Raw genomic sequence first — 18,324 nt, 5'->3', positions numbered from 1 at the left:
AGAAGAGCCATTTAACTCAATTTTACTCCCACTCAGCACAGGCGTACCTCGGGAGAAATTCTGGGTTCGGCTCCAGACCACCATAAGGAGGTGGGTATCGCAATGAAGCGAGTCAAGTGTACTGGGTGGTTTCCCAGTGCATGCAGAAGTTGAGTTCACACCACACTACAGTCTACTAAATGTGTGTAGCATTATATCAGAATAAAGTACACACCTTAATTTAAAAATACTCTACTGCTAAAAAAATGCTAACCATCACCTGAGCTTTCAACAAATCGTAAGCACTAATGACAGATCACATAACAAATATAGTAATAATGAAAAAGTTTGAAGTACGGTGAGAATCACCAGAATGTGACAGAGACACAAAGTGAGCAGAAATGGTGCCCACAGATGTGCTGGAGGCACGTGCAAACCTTTAGTCTGTAAAAAACTCAAAGCACAATGGAATGAGGTGTGCCTGTAACCCTTCCTTTTTCAAAGGCACATTAAGAACCAGGCCGAAGGTTGGAATAAAAGGTGTATTTTCTTAAAACTACCAGATTTTTAAAAAACCAACACAGTCCTAAGATGTATCATATTGGCAAGCAACACCTTCCACAGAACACTGCCACTACTCGGACCCACCAGGACACCACACGAGGACGCAACAGCGTTGACACTTACGATGTTTCTTAGCACATCGTCATCCACATCAAAGTTGGAGGTGTCAGAAGGACTGCTCACATCAGGAATATAAGGTGCTTCCAGGTTCCGTATGTTTTCCCAATTCAGACCTTCGAAGAACGCGTGCTTTTTGAAGTCCTCTATCCCGTTCTGGCCCAGCCGGCGCTCTCTGCTGCAGATGAGTCTCTGAATAAGGTCTTTGGCTTCTTCAGACACATCGGTGACATGGGATGGAAACTGAAATCGCTCCTGGAGGGTGGGGAGGTCGGTGGACACAGGATGAAAACTCATTCAGAAAAATCGAAGGTATAGAGACATTTCAGGAAACAAACAGAGGCGACCGCGCCAAAGCAAGTCATGTCTACTTTCACGGTAACTAAAAAGCCTGTGCCACAGCTAATGAAACTGCATTCCAGAAAGGCAAACGAGAACATCATTAGTCTTACTGCTTGTATGCGTGGCAGACTTGGTACCACATTACATGTAAATGACAACAGCAATGGACAGTCACCCATCAAAGTGGTCGAGGACGCAGACCACGCGCTGTGGTGGGACAGGCCGGTACAGCCCTTTCAGAGGGCATTTTGCCAGGAGCTATGGCAATCCCACTCTGAAAACCATATTCTACAGAAACAGTCAAAAAGAGAACACCTAACATGTTTACAACAGCATGATATTCTGACCAAGCAAACTGCAAATTACCTAAATGCCCATCAAAAAGGAACCTGTTAAAAACAGACAGGGCACACACATGCCAAGAGAACGGGCTGATTCTGTGCACCGGAGAGATGACAGTAACACACGGACAGAACAAGCTGGTCATATGCAACGTGATGCCATTCACTCCAACACCGCCCCCCCACCCCCCCCACACACACATCCAGCCCAGGCCCGACTCTGTAGAACCAGGGACGGCAGATGCAGCTCACGGGGCTGCGTGAGGATCAGGTGAGTGCGAGCATGCAAAGCGCTGGACCAGGCCCCACAGGGAGCGCACTCAGTACCAACAGGCTCCTTAGGATTCACGGAGTCCCGTTCAGCACCTTAACGGCACTCATCATGGAAAAGTGGATGGGGTGATTTCCACCATCTACACTCTGTCCTTTTGCATTGTCTGACATTTTAAATGGTAGGTATATACTAATTTACAAGTGAAAACATTTATTTCTACCTTGGGAAAAGTGTTTTTTACAAGTATGGCTTGCTCTGATTTGTAGTTAAATGGAAGATCCCCCACCACTTTCGTGTTAATCTGCTCCCCATGGGAGCAGTTAGTGAGGGACGGGGCTGAGGACAAGTCAGTGGAGGGGGTCACCCTTGGAGAGGCGTGGACGCACGCTGAGACCACGCTGGCAGAGGGTGGGAGCGGCGTGAAGAAGACATACCTGACTGAGGGAAGCAGACGACAGCAACACGAGGAAGAAGAGTAAATGGTAAAGCAAATGAGAAACGGAGGTGAGGCAGAGGGGAGGCGAGGTCGGAGTGGAAAATGCACAGCTGGGAAAGGGAAAAGGAACAGGACCCAGGAGGTGGAGGGATGCCGCCATGCGGAGGCGTGGGGCCCCGTCATGAAGCTGGTGAATCCAGACCCTCAGGTGGAAGTGCCCAACGGCTCCTCACCCCCGGCCACCCGGAGGCCATGCACGCTCAGCACGCTTCTCCTGGGCCCTGACCGGAAGCTCTCCTCCCCTCACGCCCGCACCTCCTGTGTCGGCCGCCGGTGTGGACCCTACTGCCACAATCTCTGCTCCCATCTGGCGGCCAGCAGCCTGCTCCAGCCCTAACACCTCTTCCCCAAAGATGCTAACAGCTTCCGAGTGGCCCTCCGCCTCCAGACCTGCACCTTGGGACTCGAACCAACAGGACGTGGAAATGCAATGTCTTACTTCGTGGTTCATGATCTTTCCATAGGTCTCCACGAGTGACTCTGCATAGAAGGGTGTTTCTCCGTACAGCATCTCGTACATGCAGACCCCGAGGGACCACCAGTCACACTCGGGGCCGTACTTGCCCATGCCGTCCTCCATCGCCTGCAGGATCTCGGGCGAGATGTAGTCAGGAGTGCCCACGGCCACAGAGGACTGGACCTTAGGGGAGAGGTGGTATTGGGAGGGAAACTCTCAGGCCAAATTCCTAACTACCTTCTCTAAAATAGGGACAACAAATAATGAAACCATCATGAAATAAAACTGCAGCACTACACACTGGGCAGTTTCCAGAATGCACAAGACTGTCTCGCACACCTGGTCTCCCTGTGCCCAAAAGCCCACCTCAGGCCCCAGATGACATTGCAGTCCCTCAAGGGGTGGCATGTCCCACACGCTCCGTCACTGCCCCAAGTGTGGTCCGGGGGCCACGTGTGTTCAGGCTGACCCTTCGCCACCCCTGTGTGCACAAAGGCCACCTGGGCTCTTATAGAACAAATTCTAAGGTGGGGCCCAAGACGCTAAATTTCCAGCATGCTCCTAGGGATGCTAAGGCTGCTAAGCCAGAACCTACCCTTCAGTCTCCCAAGTGGGAACATCTGGAAGTAGGTCCAGGCACTAGCTGGGTGCTTAGGAATTCCCCAGATGGGGAAGCAGGAGGCTAAGGCCCCTAAAGGGGAAAGAACAGTCCCTTGGCTGCTGACGTTAGCAGAACAGGCCTGTGACATCTCTACGGAGATCTGTGGCCAGAGAGGGCAGCAATCATCACGGAGAAAACAAGAGGCAGTGAGTCAGCCAGGAAATCAGACTGGTCTCGGAGCACATGGAGAAGAGTCCATTAGACTGAGGGAGAAACAATCACAGAAGGCCTGACTCTCCCTTAGGTTGTGTCTGAGGAGAGGGTCATGGGGTGCAAGCAGTACCCCAGGTCAGACTGAATCAGCAGCGGCGGTGGGGGGGGTCTGCCTCTGCCATGTGACCAGAGTCACTGCTCTGCCGCGCGGCTGCCTGGCTGCAGAAGCTCCGAGGCAGACAGCGGGAAGACCGGAGCACGAGGTGGTGACACGGGACGAGTGTCCACACGTGTGGGTAAGAAAGCTAACCAACACTCGAGCTCAGTCTGAGGCCACTGTTCTTGTCAGAAGAAGGATTTGAGGACAGCACCAATGTATCAACTCATCAATACGCAGAGCTTGTTGGAAAGAGAAAAGTCTAGCATCAAGGACCCCCACTTCCAGATCTACAACACCCACAGAGAGAAAACCCCTCACTGACAGAAGTTAGCTGCCCACAGACAGAAATGAGGAGGGGTAGTTACAGCGAAGGTCTGTGCGCCCGACTGGCCTGCACAGGGTGTTTCAAGAAAGGACCCGAGGGCTGCCTGTCATCCACTGCAGCGCTGATGTGACTAGCTGCCTGGCCACATGAGGAAACCTGACAACCCCCCCACACTGAGAAGCATGTGCATGACGGCTGTAAACACAGAAAGCCAAAAAGAGGCTTCAGACTGAAGCAGAACATTTCAACTGTCTCCTAAATGGATTTTATCTTTTTAATTTACATTCATAAACTTGGTTTCTTAACTGGATCTCAAATTAAAATTTTAAGCCCCTTCTAATTACAAGCAAAATCCCAAATCAAACGGAAAATCTCCAACAAAATACCTACAGTTCCATCGTCATTCATCTTCAAGCACGATCCAAAGTCAGCCAGGCGGATGTGACCATTCACGTCCAAAAGGACATTGTCAGGTTTAATGTCTCTGTTAGTAAAATAAATACACAAATTAACCATTTCCATGTTACACACCGAGTAGGTCAAAGCTCTTAACCTTAACTAGCAGCGTACCAGCTGTGACAGTCTTGGAACAATGTCTCCCCGTGACGCTTTACTTGGGTATGCAGTGGCAGTCATCACCACTACCGCTCACTCCTATGCGCGAGCTGATGCCCAGTCGGGTGACAGGCCATCCTTGTTCCCATCACATGGCCGACAAGGTCTCCTGAGCGTCTCCTTTGTGCCAGGTGCTGTGCTTGACCCCAGGTCTATGACGGGAACCAGATCCCGCGGCCCCCGCCTTCACAAAGCTTCCCACCAGCTGAGGTGGCAGAACGTGAACATGGGATCGCAGAGACACACACGTGGTCTCAGCACCAGAGTATGACACGCGTGGTATGTGCTGTGAAGAAATGTGAGGAAGTCGAAAAGGAAGCTGAGGGTGGCTGAGCAGAGACCGGATGAGAGCAGGAGACAGGTGAGGCTCTGGGGCAGGAGCCCAGCGGGCCAAGAGCGCACCACGGACCCCATGCCGTAGCTGACGGACAAAGACCCGGGGGCTGAAGATCAGTTATCAGCAGTAAGCGCATGGCAGGAAAGTAAGCCCACAGTCATGCGTGCTGTTCTGTGTCCTTGTAAACGTAGGCCCCCGGGCAGGGGGACGACCTCTAAAGCACAAACCCTCCTTCCTGGCAAAACAAGCTCAAACGACCGGCCAGCATGAAAGGGAACACAAACGTTAGGAGCAAAAGAAGGCAGATGCTCACCCAGAGGAGTACAGGCATGCACCGATGCGACAGAATGCCATGCCTCCGGGAACACAAATGTGCACTCGCTACTCCCAACATCGGGGGCGAGTCCCACAAACCAAAGTGAGCAGAAGATGACAATCCTTACCCACAGGAAGACCCACAGAGCAAAAGAAAACGAGTACAGCACTCCACACTGGAATAAACAAACAGGAAGAGGAGAGAGAAAACAAAACAAACCCTCAACGAGTCGAGAAAATAATAACTAAGAACAGAACCAGACAAAAACAGGGAGAAACGGAGAGTCGATTTAACTCAGGAAGAAATAGAAGAATAAGACAAAATCTTATCAGAAATGGTGACTAAATTATAAGGTGCTCAAAGGAGAACAAATTCAAATAAAAATCTGATGAAGGGCACTGAAGAAAGGGAGGGAAAGATCTAGAAGAATAAAAGGGAGACAAAGCAGTGAGAAGGGTCAGAGAGAGCAGCTGGAGAGAAGTGGAAGACAGGCTAAGAAGACCCAGCGCACAAATAACGGGAGTCCCCGAAGAAACCGAAACAATAAAACACAACTCATACTTGAAAATACAATTTGAGAGAACTTTCCAGAAGTAATAGAAAGGGCCTGCATTGACAGACTGATGGGCCCATCGCATCGAACATTTTCCAACATTTTTTGGTGCCAGACAAGTGGATACCGAAGGTCACAGGGATCGGTCAGCCAGAGGAACCGTGAGGAGAAAGCGAGGGGGCTGACGGGGCAAGTAGGCCTCCACGGGCTCAGCCTCCGTGATTAAGGCAGCGGGGCTCTGGCGCGGAGAGACAGAGGGGTGGCAGGGCGGGACGCAACGTCCGAAAGCAGACCAACTGCACAAGGAGTGCGGACGCGGTGAGGGTGTTCTCTCAGGCTGCTGGGGCAGACGGGTGAGTAAGCAAGGAGGGCCCCTTCAGGATAAAGTAAGAGCCATTCCTGGGGAGGCGCTGCAGAGCCGCCCCGACCACCCGCCCCCTGGATCTCCGTCTCGCTCAGGTTTCCTCTGTGCTATCCTGTGTCCCACACAGCTCCTTGTTCTCGCTTTTCCTTTTCAAGACCGGTTTTGTTCTCTGAATCACCCTTCTCATAAAATTGCACCGTTCTTTCATTCCTAAGCCGTACTCTGTTCTCTCCGGGGATGTGACGTCCTCCAACAGCGAGTCTTTGTGAATCTGTGACTGTTTCTAGCTTTGCTGGGATCTGGGGCCGACCTCTCAGAAGCATGGGTGTTGCGCTCCCCACTCCGTGCCGCCCACTGCATCCTGAGCTACAGAAGCCCAGCTGCGGGGTGGTGGGCACTGCCTGAAGTCACCACGGCCCACGGGCAACCACAGAAACGGCGCAGGGCTGTGGCATAGGGTCGGGACCGTGCGTGTTAAGTCCAGCAGTGCCATCACCACTCGTGCTGACAAAACACACTTCTTGCTGGCCCTACCAAATGTACTGTCACCCCACTCACACTGTGTCCACCACTAGAGGCTGGGGTAGGACTGACTTCCTGCAAAAGCTGACTTTGTGAACTTTCTACCAAAAATGGAAAGCTTTCTGTTTTTAGACTGGGTCGTTCAAGCTCTAAGTCTGAATCCTGAGTTGACGGGGGTGCTAATTACATATTTAATTCTCCTCCTATGCCTGGAGGTCAAACAACAGAGTGAAGCTTCTACGTAGCCAATTAATAAGGAGAAAGCTTTCCAATTAGGGAAAACAGGGAAAGAATAAACTGTTAATAAGGTGGTCAGATTAATTTCCCTGGAGATTGGTGACAAATGCAAAGACATTTATGTCTGCTATGAATTAGGCACAGTCTATCAAAAAGGAAGAACATAGAATTGAAGGTTGAAAACAACTACAGTGAACTGTTATAAAAGCAGGTGCAATGACATTAAGGAATCCGTGAAAAAGGAGAAAATGCACTGTCCCAATCCTCACTGCCCTAAAAGAAGTGACACTTGGGGGCAGCTCCTTCTGCTTACTCTGTGACACAGGGGACGTGTGGCACAGTGCCCTGGGCAGGACATGTGGCTGAAGTCAAGCTGTCCCAGGGCCCTGCGCCTCAGTTTCCCTGCTGAGCAGTGAGGTAACATTCATGGCCATGTTAGGAGAACACTGGGTCCCGAGCCTCCCAACACGGGACAGTGACACCTTCACAGTCCTAAGAGGAAGGTGATTTCCAATCTAAACTTCCATACTGGATCATCCATCAGTCACACATATGGATAGAATTAAGATGCTGATCTCAAAAAAAAATGATCTCAGGAGCCTCCTTTTCCAGAAATTACAGAGAGTATGTGCTACCAAATCGAAAGACTGAACCAAAAGGAAGATGCGTGACTCAGAAAACAAGGGACCCAATCCTAGGGAGATGGGCAGGGACCCTGTCCAGGGGCAAGAACTCTCAGAATGAGGGCAGAGCAGTAGGCTCAGGGAGCACCCTGGACGGAAGGGAATGGGAAGGAAGAGGGAGCACCAAGAAAAATCAGACCTAGGCTACCTGGTAGGTCTGTGTGTGCATAGCTTTATAATTTGGTCACAGTGTTTGGGGATAATTAGCAATGGCTCCCAGGGAAAAGTACATTCATGAAAAAACAGGGCCGCTACTAACCCTGGAGGAGACAAGTTCTACAACGAGGGTAATGCTGTAACTGCAAGGCTCGTCTGTAATATTTACACAGGCACCATATTATGAACACCAGACACAGATTCAACCAAAAGTTATCATTTACAGACTGGGATGATGTGGGAGGGGAGGATGGAGAGTGTGTGGGGGAGAGGGCTGGGAGGGAGAGAGACTTCTGTAAAGAGTGAATCTCCATTTTAATAGATGGGACCTAACTGTTCCTCCTCTGCGAAAAAGAGAACAGCAAAAGAAGAGCGTTACTTAGAAATAGGAGGTAAACAGCAGAAGAAACCGTTAAGAAAGGTGACAAGCTACCTGTGGCCAGTGGAATCTGGGCAGGGCAGGAGACTCATATACAACTATCTGACTTTGATCAAAATGAAACAACCCCTGCAGGACTGATTCGCTGTCTTAAACGGCAGAAAGAGACAGACGCGGCACCGTCACACAGGAGAGCGTGGGCCCAGCAGAGGGCCCGGGACAACAGGAGGCAGCCAGCCACACCGACCCGTCCTCAAGAGCCAGTCACACTCTTGCTCAGGCTGCTGTGGTATGAGCCCCTCTCCTCAGTCTCATTTTCCTCTGTGTTTTTTTGGGGGCCGTGGAACAGAGAAAGCATTGCTGAGAAAGCAGACACAGACACAGGGAACCCACGAGCTAGGGGGCAGGCATCCTGGGGAGGCGGGATCAGCAGGGGAGAGGGTGAAAAATGTCAGGTAAATATCAAACGTGGCTTCAGGTGACCAGCACTCGAGCATCACAATCGTCACAGTAATGCTGGGATCCCCTGGTGCCAGGCGCTGGGGCAGCTCAAAGTGAGGACTGCTAACTGCATGACCTCTCTTGAAGGCCTGGAACCTGGGGGTCTGTGACACAGAGAACTCTGAAAGAGTATTTTAACACATTAGATGGAGTTTCTGTAGAACGTAAGAGGTGATTACCTGTGCACATAGTGAAGCTGATGGATGGAATCGATGGCCAACACCATTTCACCAATGTAGAATCTTGCCATATCTTCTGGAAGCTTGTCTTCAAATTTACTGAGCAGGGTCAGTAAGTCACCACCCACATAGTAATCCATGACTAAGTACTACAAATTGGGAAGAGACAGGAGAGAACATTTAGTCAGCGCCAAGCCTGACAACTAAAGGCCAAACTCCCACCGTGAAGTCCTTTGGCTCTTCAAGTCTGGATCAACGGCTTGCTCCCACGTCATCCAAGATTTCCTGCTTTGATGTATCCTAATACTGCTTTACTTTCGAAGTTAGGCATTTGGCAGAGAACAAACTTCAACAGATAGTACAATTAACCAATGGAGAAAGTGACTGAAGGGTTTGATGCTGGAGAAGGCACAATAAAAGCTAGAAACGTGATTTGTGATCTATCAAGTTCTACTGGGTTTAAAATAATTCTCCAGGGGGCGCCTGGGTGGCTCAGTTGGTTAAGCATCTTCCTTCGGCTCAGGTCATGATCCCAGGGTCCTGGGATCGAGTCCTGCATCGGGCTCCCTGTTCAGCAGGGGAGTCTGCTTCTCCCTCTCCCTCTGCCCCTCCCCCCTGCTTGTGCTAATTAATTAATAATAAACAAACAAACAAACAAACAAATAAATAATTCTCCAGGCCCTTACATCACAGAAAGAGGACACTGGACCAGAGGAGGAAGGTGAGTTACCTAAAATCACATGAAACTAGCAGCTCTTATTAGAAAGGTGATCCCATGAACAAGCTGAAAGGTAGGTACTTTTGAGTACACCCCCACGAAAAATCAGAACATTTACTGCTTATGTAGAAATTAAAGCCATGAGAGAAAAATGTCCAGGTGCCGGGTGTTCTGCTAATGGGACTGAGCAGGCCCTCCCCTTGGAGCCGGCTCGTCCCAGGGCAGGAGGGGCAGGGCGGCCTTCTGTCTGAAAACAGTCTCAGGGCGCAGCGCCCTGAATGCTCTGATGTCTGACGGGGCATCTCACAGGTCAGGGTGGCAGCTGCTGGGGTCACCACGTCTCAGGGACTGCTTGAGAAGTGGGCAGGTCCCGCCTCACAGCACTCACCCCCCTTGAAGCCAGTTTCCTCTGAAGAGATGGATGCTCTGGTCTGAGCAGTTAACTAACCAAGAGATGGGAAATACTACCTTGTTTCCTGACAACCTAACAACAGTAAGAGTTCCCACTCAGGGAGCAACTACTACGTTCTGTGCTTTCAGGCTCTGATTCACCCGCTCTGCGGATGCCCACAGCAGCCCTCGCCACAGATGCCAGCACGGTCCCATTTTACAGGTGAAGAAGTAAGGCTCGATGATGTGCCCAAAGTCCCCCAGCCAGCGAGTGACAGAGCTAGGATCTGAACACAAGCAACTGGACCCAGGCCCACAATGGCAAACATGGCCCTCGGTGCCTCATGAAAGAGGAGAGTAGCCACCATGCTGCTGGGCTCCTCTGAGGAGGGGGAGCCTTCGCTCTAGGCCCCTGCTCTCCTCAAAAGCACTTGTGCTGACAACCCTCCCACCCTGCCTCACAAGCCACTCTCAAGACTCACATTGGCTGACCCGACCCCCCTGCCTGATCTCAGGGCACCAGGGCACTGCAGCCTGCCTGTCCAAGGGCGGGAGTCCTGTGTAATCAGGTTCTCCTCACCCGTGCCCACAACAACTCCTGTTTCACGGAAGACCCTCTATGGCACCCACCGAGCTAGTGCTTTCCCTCGTTCACTCACTCATTTGCTCATTCATTCTCAGGTAGGAGCCCTTGGCACCCCTCCAAGGCAAGGGGTGCTCCTCCACAGAGCTGACATCGAGGGGAGGGCCAGAGACCATAGTAAGTAAGGAGACGGTCACAAGACTTTCAGAGAGCACTAAGCACAGAAGAAAACAAACCACACAGCATGCTAGAGCGTGACCAGGCTGCATGGACCATCAGGCAGATGTCTGGGGCCTACACGACGGGGGCAGAAGCCGGCCTTGGCACGGGCCAGAGGTCACGTTCCAGACAAAGGGACATGTGCAAAGGATGTGGCCTGTTGGGGGGAATGGAGAACAGTGACTGTGGCCAGAGCACGAGCAGGGGGTGGGGGTGAGGCCATGCCCCACAGACCAGAGCAGGGACCACAGGCCCCACTCTAAGAGCCAGGGAAGCTGCTGGGAGGTCCTGGGGTAGGCAGCTGCAGTCTGATGTACTTTACAAGCTTGCTCCGCCTGCCCAGGAAGAAGAGACTGAGGATGAGGGCCAAGCGCAGGACAGGAGAGGGGCTAAGGCCAGGCAGGAAGTGGGGGTGACGGGCACCGGGGAGGGCAGAGAGAACGGATCGGGCATCGTGGCTAGCTGGAGGCAAAGACGAGAGCACCTGCTGGCGGGCGCACGCGGGGACAGGGGGCAGGTGAACGAAGAGCCGAGTTCTGCAGCCCTAAGAAAGCAGTAGGAATAAGTCAAGCACCACGTCTAGCTGAACCTCAACGGTTTCCATGTCCACCTGGAAATCTGAAAAGAAAAATAAAAACGCAGTACAGCAGGGCTAATATGACTGATAGGCTGCTGGAAAACGAATTTGTAAGGAAAGTAAACTGTAAGGGCTTATAAGGCAGACACGCAGAAACTGATTTTTGGAATAAGAACTAGACCAATGATCATGTAACACAGGATTCTAAGTCAGTAAGGCAACGCCCTCTTAGTTACTGGTGAAACAGGTTTAATTTTTACGACACGCCAAGTTTAGATACCAAAAACAACAGAAATTATAACACGAACTGGCTCGGCAGGGCAGCCCAAGGAATCCACCTGACACAGCCGGCCACCCCGAGGCACTCAGACCGCGTGTTTGCCGGGCCTGCTTCGCACCCGCCCCACAAAGACTGCCACTGTCCCAGAGAGAAGGAAACTTGCCCGAACTCACCACCCGGGGGCGGCAGAGACAGCCAGACCCTGGGCTGCCAACCCTAGCCTGAGGACCCAGGAAGGCCCCAGAGTCCCTGCTCTCCTCCCTAATTGTCACTGTACCTCTATTTGTGCAACTCTAAACACTCAAGAAGATGGCTTCTTGGCTGGAATTCCTAACTGACCGTCTCCGGTCAGAATAAGCCTGGGGATGCCTCACGCTTCAGACTGCAACATGCCGTGCTGATTTCAGGCAAGACACGTTGCTTTCCTTCGGTACAGACCCACATTGCCTAGACTGCTCAGAAGCTTCATTCACATGGGAAACAGGCTGGAGCCGGTCCCCTGTCAGCAGGGGGTTTATGTGGAGAGGGCCCCAGGGCGTCAGGACTCTGTGGTCTGTGGGCAAGGGCACTGAGCACCACTTCCTGCCACAGGCCGGGGCTGCGGTCCTTGCTCAGCCCCTGCATCTGTGCGACAACCTTGGGCAAATGACTTCATCCCTTCCTGCTCCAGACGCTCCACTTAAAAAGTGGTGACAACCATGAGTGCCTAAGCCATGGGGTCCCTGGGAAGACGGACTGAGGTGACCCACGTGCCACTGCTCAGTAAACACAACGGTCCCCTCTGTAGAAACAAGCATATATATTTAAAATTTTTTTTTTTTTTTTTTTTAATTTTAGAGAGACAGAGCACACACGTGAGTGAGCAAAGGGGGCGGTGGGGAGGAATGGGGGAACAGAGGGAGAGAGAAAGAATCCCAAGCAGACTCCACACTGAGCGCAGAGCCTGACGTGGAGCTCAATCCCACAACCCTGAGATCATGACCTGAGCCGAAACCAAGAGTTGGACGCTTAACCAACTGAGCCACCCAGGCGCCCCTATTTTAAATTCTAAATAAAGGGTATAATAAACCCTTTTACCTAATTCTGGGCATTTGAATTTAAGGGATTTCTTTTGATGTCTGAAAGAGACTGTTCTACGATGAGTAAAAGAGACCCCACATCACTCGGCTTGCTGTAGGAAATGGAGCATGCTACTGAGGATACGCTCAGAGAGACCGAGGTCCCCGCACTGAGGCTGCGCTGACCCTTGAAGGCCCTGCGGCCAGTGCTGGAGCTGCGAAGGCCGGACAAGCGAGGCAGAGACCAGCTTCTCCGGGTCTGTGCTCGCCGACACCCGGAGCTCCACATAAAAGGACTTCAGGTTTAGGGGAACCTAGAGTCACACTAGGAATTCAAAGTGCCTGAGACCCAAGGTTTGGTTTCCCTTCACTCTGAGCTATTGTGTCTGAGTTCCCAGGTGTCCACATTCACGTCCAGGCGTGTGCTGGTCACACGGCAGACTGGTCAAGACTGAAAGGAAGGAGCGCCTGGGCGGCTCAGTCAGTTAAGTGTCTGCCTTCGGCTCAGGTCATGATCCCGGAGTCCTGGGATCGAGCCCTGCATCAGGCTCCCTGCTTGGTGCGGAGTCTGCTTCTCCCTCTCCCTCCGCCTGCCGCTCTGCCTACCTGTGCTCTCTCTCTCGCTGTCAAATAAATGAATAATATCTTTAAAAAAAAAAAAAAAAGACTGAAAGGAAGCCCAGCTCAAGTCAGGAGAAACGGATGCCAAGAGTCTCCCCAAAACCCCGTGTCAGAAGGCGTCAGAGAGCCCAGCTCATCCACCCGGGAGGACGGCAAACCAGCTCCGTGTCCTGGGCCTGTCGCCAAGTAGCAGGGCAATAGCCACTCGGCGTGAAGGGCTGAGCCCCTGTGGCCCCACAGCACTCCCTCGTCTCACACGTAACTAAAGATGGAAAATGTTTAAGATGAAAAATGTTTCACGCCCCCAGCTTAAATGGAATAAACCCAGTGAACAAAATAATCAGGTTATCTAGTAATTAGAAAAACAAAGTATACAATCTCATTAGTCTATTTTTTAAAAATTCCACCTGATTACTACATTAAAACAAACCCCTAAGTTTTCTCTGGTCATATATACATTTCAACAATGTCAATTCCAAACAGTCTTACTATTTTTTTGTAACAGCACAAAGGAATCAACAAACTTCGGCCACGCGCCGTCTGACAGAGCCTCAGCTCCCGGAGACCCACACGTACCAGGTAATTCTCGTCCTGGAAGGCGTAGTGCAGCGTAGTGATCCACTGGCAGTCCCCGTTCACCAGCACGTCGCGCTCCTCTCGGAAACAGGCGGTCTGTAAGCAATCAGGGGGACAGGCGGTCTATGTCCATCTGAGTACAGTCCCGAAGAGAGGGGACCCTGCTGGGACCCGGGCTCTGGAGACAGTGCAGGAAGCCTGGCCTCCCTCCCTCACCTGCAACCTCCGCCTCAGGCGGCTCCCACCTGCTCCTCAGTCTTTCTTTACCTGCACCAGCTGAGAGGCCGAGCACCTCCGGGTGCCTCCCAGCCCCTTCCACACGGGCACTGCGGACTGGGAGAACCCCTTCCTCATGATGACCCTCCCCCATCACGTGCTCACTGCTCCAGCCAGGAGAGTCCACCTGGCTCGAGGGTGGATGCTAGCCCCTCCCACCCAGCAATGCCTGAGCAGGCCAGCTTCATCTTGACAGCCTGTGGCGTGGCCACCCCGGGTCTGCCCTCTCGCAGACCATATGGCTGACAGGGGAGGGCACACCCCCGCCTCCTGATCTGAGCCGTGCCGTGGCATTTAATTCCAATATACTGATGCACATGATCGCAACAGGATGCTATGAAGACCTATGGCCTATCGCATATGGGTAAAAAGCTAGCTTTTAGGCTGTCATGGTTTCTTCAAGAGGTTTACTACATAGGTGGCCCCTGTATTTAAAATGCCCAGGTTCTCTGACAAAATTATAATAAAACGTTCTCTTTATTAAGCACAGAACTTTTTAACTCCTTCTTGTATTTGAAACTTGCAAAGCTTCACAAAAATGAGAATGGCACTAACAGGGGCCCTGCTCTGCCAGGCACTGCAGAATTCTACCTGTTCTCTCAGGAGACTCACAGTGGCCAGTAGAACTTGTTTCCTATAAGCTTTGTTCTAAACTTGTTTTCTCAAGTTTTTCTTTCAAAAAGATGATTGAAGTAGATGTGCCCCGATTCTACTAATTAAAAGCAGAGAAAATAACTCAAATGGGCCAGCAATGAGCTTACAATGTCCAGTTGTGCAGAGACCAGAGGTCCCAGAGCCCCTGCGGCCCCTCAGCCAGTGGCCACCAAGACCACAGGACCTGGTGCAGGGCACGGCCACAAGATGCTCCGCGTTCTCAAGCGTCTGCCTATCCACATTTAGAATGAAACCCATTTTTACACCGAGGATCAGCAGCACAGTGACCCACATACAGGAAATATACATATTATTCAGCAGTTTTTTGTTTTGAGAGCAAACTTTCAGGCCTTTTTTTTTTTTATGAGCTAAAAGCCCAGCACGATCCACAAGTTATGAATTCACACGGCTTTGCAACTTCTCTACTGCCTCCTCTTGTTGACTTCATGCATTTAAAGATTTTTAGAAGTTAGTAAAATTTAATGTTCAATATAGGCTTACTAAATAAAAAGATAAATTACTTTAACCAGCATTTTATATCAATATTATGTTTTTGTACCATCACACACACATATACCCCATTACATATATTCTGAGATAATCATAATTATCATTATAAATCATATATAATCATAATAATTCTTGGACTTTTCAGAGTAAGCCAATTAGACAGGATCTCTGTAACCAGATTTAAATTTCAAAATTCCATAATTTTAAAATGTACTCACCATGACATTTGGGTAAATACTAACTAGTATGATAAGGTGAGAATCATCTCTCCCTAATCTTGAAACTTCTCACTCCTATAAAAGTATAAACTTGAATGAATTTGCTACTAGCATTTATTCCCCTAAAGTTTTATGGAACACTAGCTGCTTTGTTCCCCACGGAAGAGTCACTTCAGTGGCATTCCTGTGACAACCAAAGCACCAGTGGTGCGAAGAAGGGCTGCTGGGCACCAGGTGAGGAAGGTATCTGGAGCCCAGGTGACCGCACAAATGGTGATGCATTCACTAGGCAATCCAGGGTGAGGCCGTGTGGGGGCGCAAGGCAGGAAGGGGGGGTACACACGGGGAACAGAAGAAGCCGTAAATGACAGACGTGATGAACTCAAGATGCTGAGTGAGCATGTCCACCCACCTAGTTAATGACAACCTGAGCTCAGGAGACGGATAGACCAGAATAAACATCTGTACTGTGATCTGCCCAAGGTGGCAGCATCACCCCAGACAAGAATTATAGAACACAGGAGGAAGGGCCACCTAAAATTACAAGCAAGGTTCAGAGTGACAGGATGAGGGAGGCCAGAAACCAGGGAAGGAGTTCCCAAAGGAGGAGGTGGCCAATCCTGGGGGCGTGCAGTCCCAGGGTGAGCTTGCTTCACAGCTGGGGCACAGGAGGGGTGGCGTGGATGGGGGGAACGGGTGAGGCTGGATGCCTGCCACAGGTTGTGGAGGGCGTGGGGCCTGGGCAGTCCAGCGAGAGGACACAGGGTAAGTGACGGAGCCCAAGGCGAAGCAGAGGGGCACAGAGCATAGCTGGTGAGGACAGACCGGGGGGACGAGTCTGGGCAGCACCAGAGGAAAAGCTTGGGCTCGCTCCGCAGCCTCGCCTGTCTCCATCAGGGGCTGGGAGCATGAAATAGGCACCCCAGACATGGACACAGAACTCAGGAAAAACGCATCTGAAACATCTACTTATGATTCTCATCCTCCCTCTAGGAGGGAGTATTAAAGACATTTCTGTACTCAAGTAGGCTCCAAATTCAATAATGCCTTTTGCGCATGAAGTAGAACTGAGATAAATGCCTAAAATTTCCGTGAAGGCTTTAATGTTCCCTTTCGGTAAACAGCCCTGGCGGGGGAAGGGGCTCTGCAGCGCAGTGGACAGCCAGGAAGGGGCTGACGTCGTGGCGACAAAAAGCAGTTCACTTGGGTCAAGGAGGGAGGCCCAGAGCTGGGAGGGCTGTGGTCTGGACCCCACGCGGCGTCATGGCCCCTTTCCTCTCACATAAACCCCCGTTCAACTGTTGATTAGTCACTACTCCACGCTTACCTCTGCTCTTTTAAGCATTTCCCACTTGTTGAGGATTTTCATGGCGTAGATTCGTTCAGTATTCTTCATTTTGACAACAGCAACCTGGAATACGAACAGGAGTTTAACAACAATGTAGTTAATGGAACAAAAGGCCAGCACGTTTTCGTATAACTACAGTGAAATCTTAATTGCCTGGGGGAAATGAAACGCTGGAAAATGAGCTGCTGAGGAAAGAAGAGTTTTTTAAGTAAATAAACATTTGCCCTTCTAAGCCTCAAGACTTTATGTTAGCCATGCTGCACCTGGCACCTCACTCGCTCAGTTCAAAAACCTTCAGCGGTAAGCGATGGGTGCACAGGGGGGTTCACCGTCCTCTTCTTTGGCGCATGCCTGGGATTGTCATCAGAAAAACCTTAAAAACCTACTCACTGCTCCCAAGCCTTCCTCCCTGTGTCCGAGGGCTCCAGCCCCACAGCCTTCCTACCCGCCCCACTGGAGCTCACATCTACCTCTCACGGGCGGGATTCAAGTCCAGCTCCAGCACAAGCCATTCTGGGCCCATGGGCCTCAGTTTCTCATCCTCCTGGTAGAGCGGTGTTCAGGCAGGGGCTAGAAGGTGTCAGTGCTCCCACGCTGATGAGAGCACTTCCTAGACCAGCTGTCCCCACGATCCTGAAAGTGTTTCCAAAGCCATTGTGCTCAAGGAAAAGGACAATACCCCAAATATTCCCAATCTTGTTTATGGAATCATCCAGAAACGTTTCTCTCAACTCTGCCTGAGTGGTGGTGGTGGTGTGTGTGTGTGTGGGGGGGGTGGTGTGCACTTCTGAGCTACCAGTTTCATATGCTCTCGTCACAGGACGTGGAGTTCCGGACTGTCCACGCTCTCTCTGGGAGGGGGCTCCTAAGTGGCACGTCCCATGATCTTAGTGCCATCGGTCCACATCCTCGGGCACCACTGCAGACCCCCACAGAAACCCTCCCCTGGCGTGTCATTAGGAAAAAATAGTTCAGTTAGAACCATATATGTTCTTCATACAGACGGTCCCAGCACTGACAGAGTCCTCATTTCTGTAATCCGCTCAGTGCTGTCACTGAAACTGGGCACACTTCGGGTACATGACAACAGGAATATCCCAGGAGGCAACAGCAATAACACCTCATTACCATAGAGTGCCATGTAATGGTAGTACTGTTAAGAATCCAAAATTCTAGTCCTGGCAGGGGAGGGCTGGCGAGCACGTGCAGGGAGCCCAGACAGGATGCAGAAAGGCTGGGGGGCGGGAGGAGCTAGACGAGGGAGCCGGTGATATGAGGAGCCCCGGCCACAGGGCCCACGGAGGGGCGGCATGAAGCCAGCGTGGGGCGGCAGAGAGAACGGCGGAGGACTTGGGGCTGGGGTCTGGTCGCAGGCCAGAGCAGTTTCCAAGGGAGAAACGAGGGCACGACACACAACTGTCCACACTCGCTCGGGGAGGCCAGGGCTTTCTCACTCGACCATTTATAAAGCATTTTTGGAGGACTACTCCCTTCCTGTGTATTCTACCAAAGCAGATACAGTAGGGGTACCATCAGGTGCTTGTAGCAGAAGAATCGTCAAAAATACGGACATGTTTTCTAAGAC

The 18,324-nt window shown here is 51.2% G+C and overlaps 1 protein-coding gene across 1 annotated transcript in view; it reads right to left on the bottom strand.

The window, feature by feature from the left end:
• CDC42BPB (CDC42 binding protein kinase beta) overlaps positions 1–18,324 on the bottom strand; it is a 99,947-nt gene that overhangs the window by 39,030 nt on the left and 42,593 nt on the right. Inside the window, 6 exon segments of the mRNA XM_027569275.2 lie at positions 667–915; positions 2,553–2,753; positions 4,260–4,353; positions 8,712–8,860; positions 13,734–13,829; positions 16,719–16,802. Coding sequence (XP_027425076.1) covers positions 667–915; positions 2,553–2,753; positions 4,260–4,353; positions 8,712–8,860; positions 13,734–13,829; positions 16,719–16,802 — 873 coding nt within the window.

The sequence above is a fragment of the Zalophus californianus genome, chromosome 6 (assembly GCF_009762305.2).
Source record: "Zalophus californianus isolate mZalCal1 chromosome 6, mZalCal1.pri.v2, whole genome shotgun sequence".
In the NCBI taxonomy this organism is placed as follows: domain Eukaryota; kingdom Metazoa; phylum Chordata; class Mammalia; order Carnivora; family Otariidae; genus Zalophus; species Zalophus californianus.
This window is presented reverse-complemented; position numbering and strand designations above follow the sequence as displayed.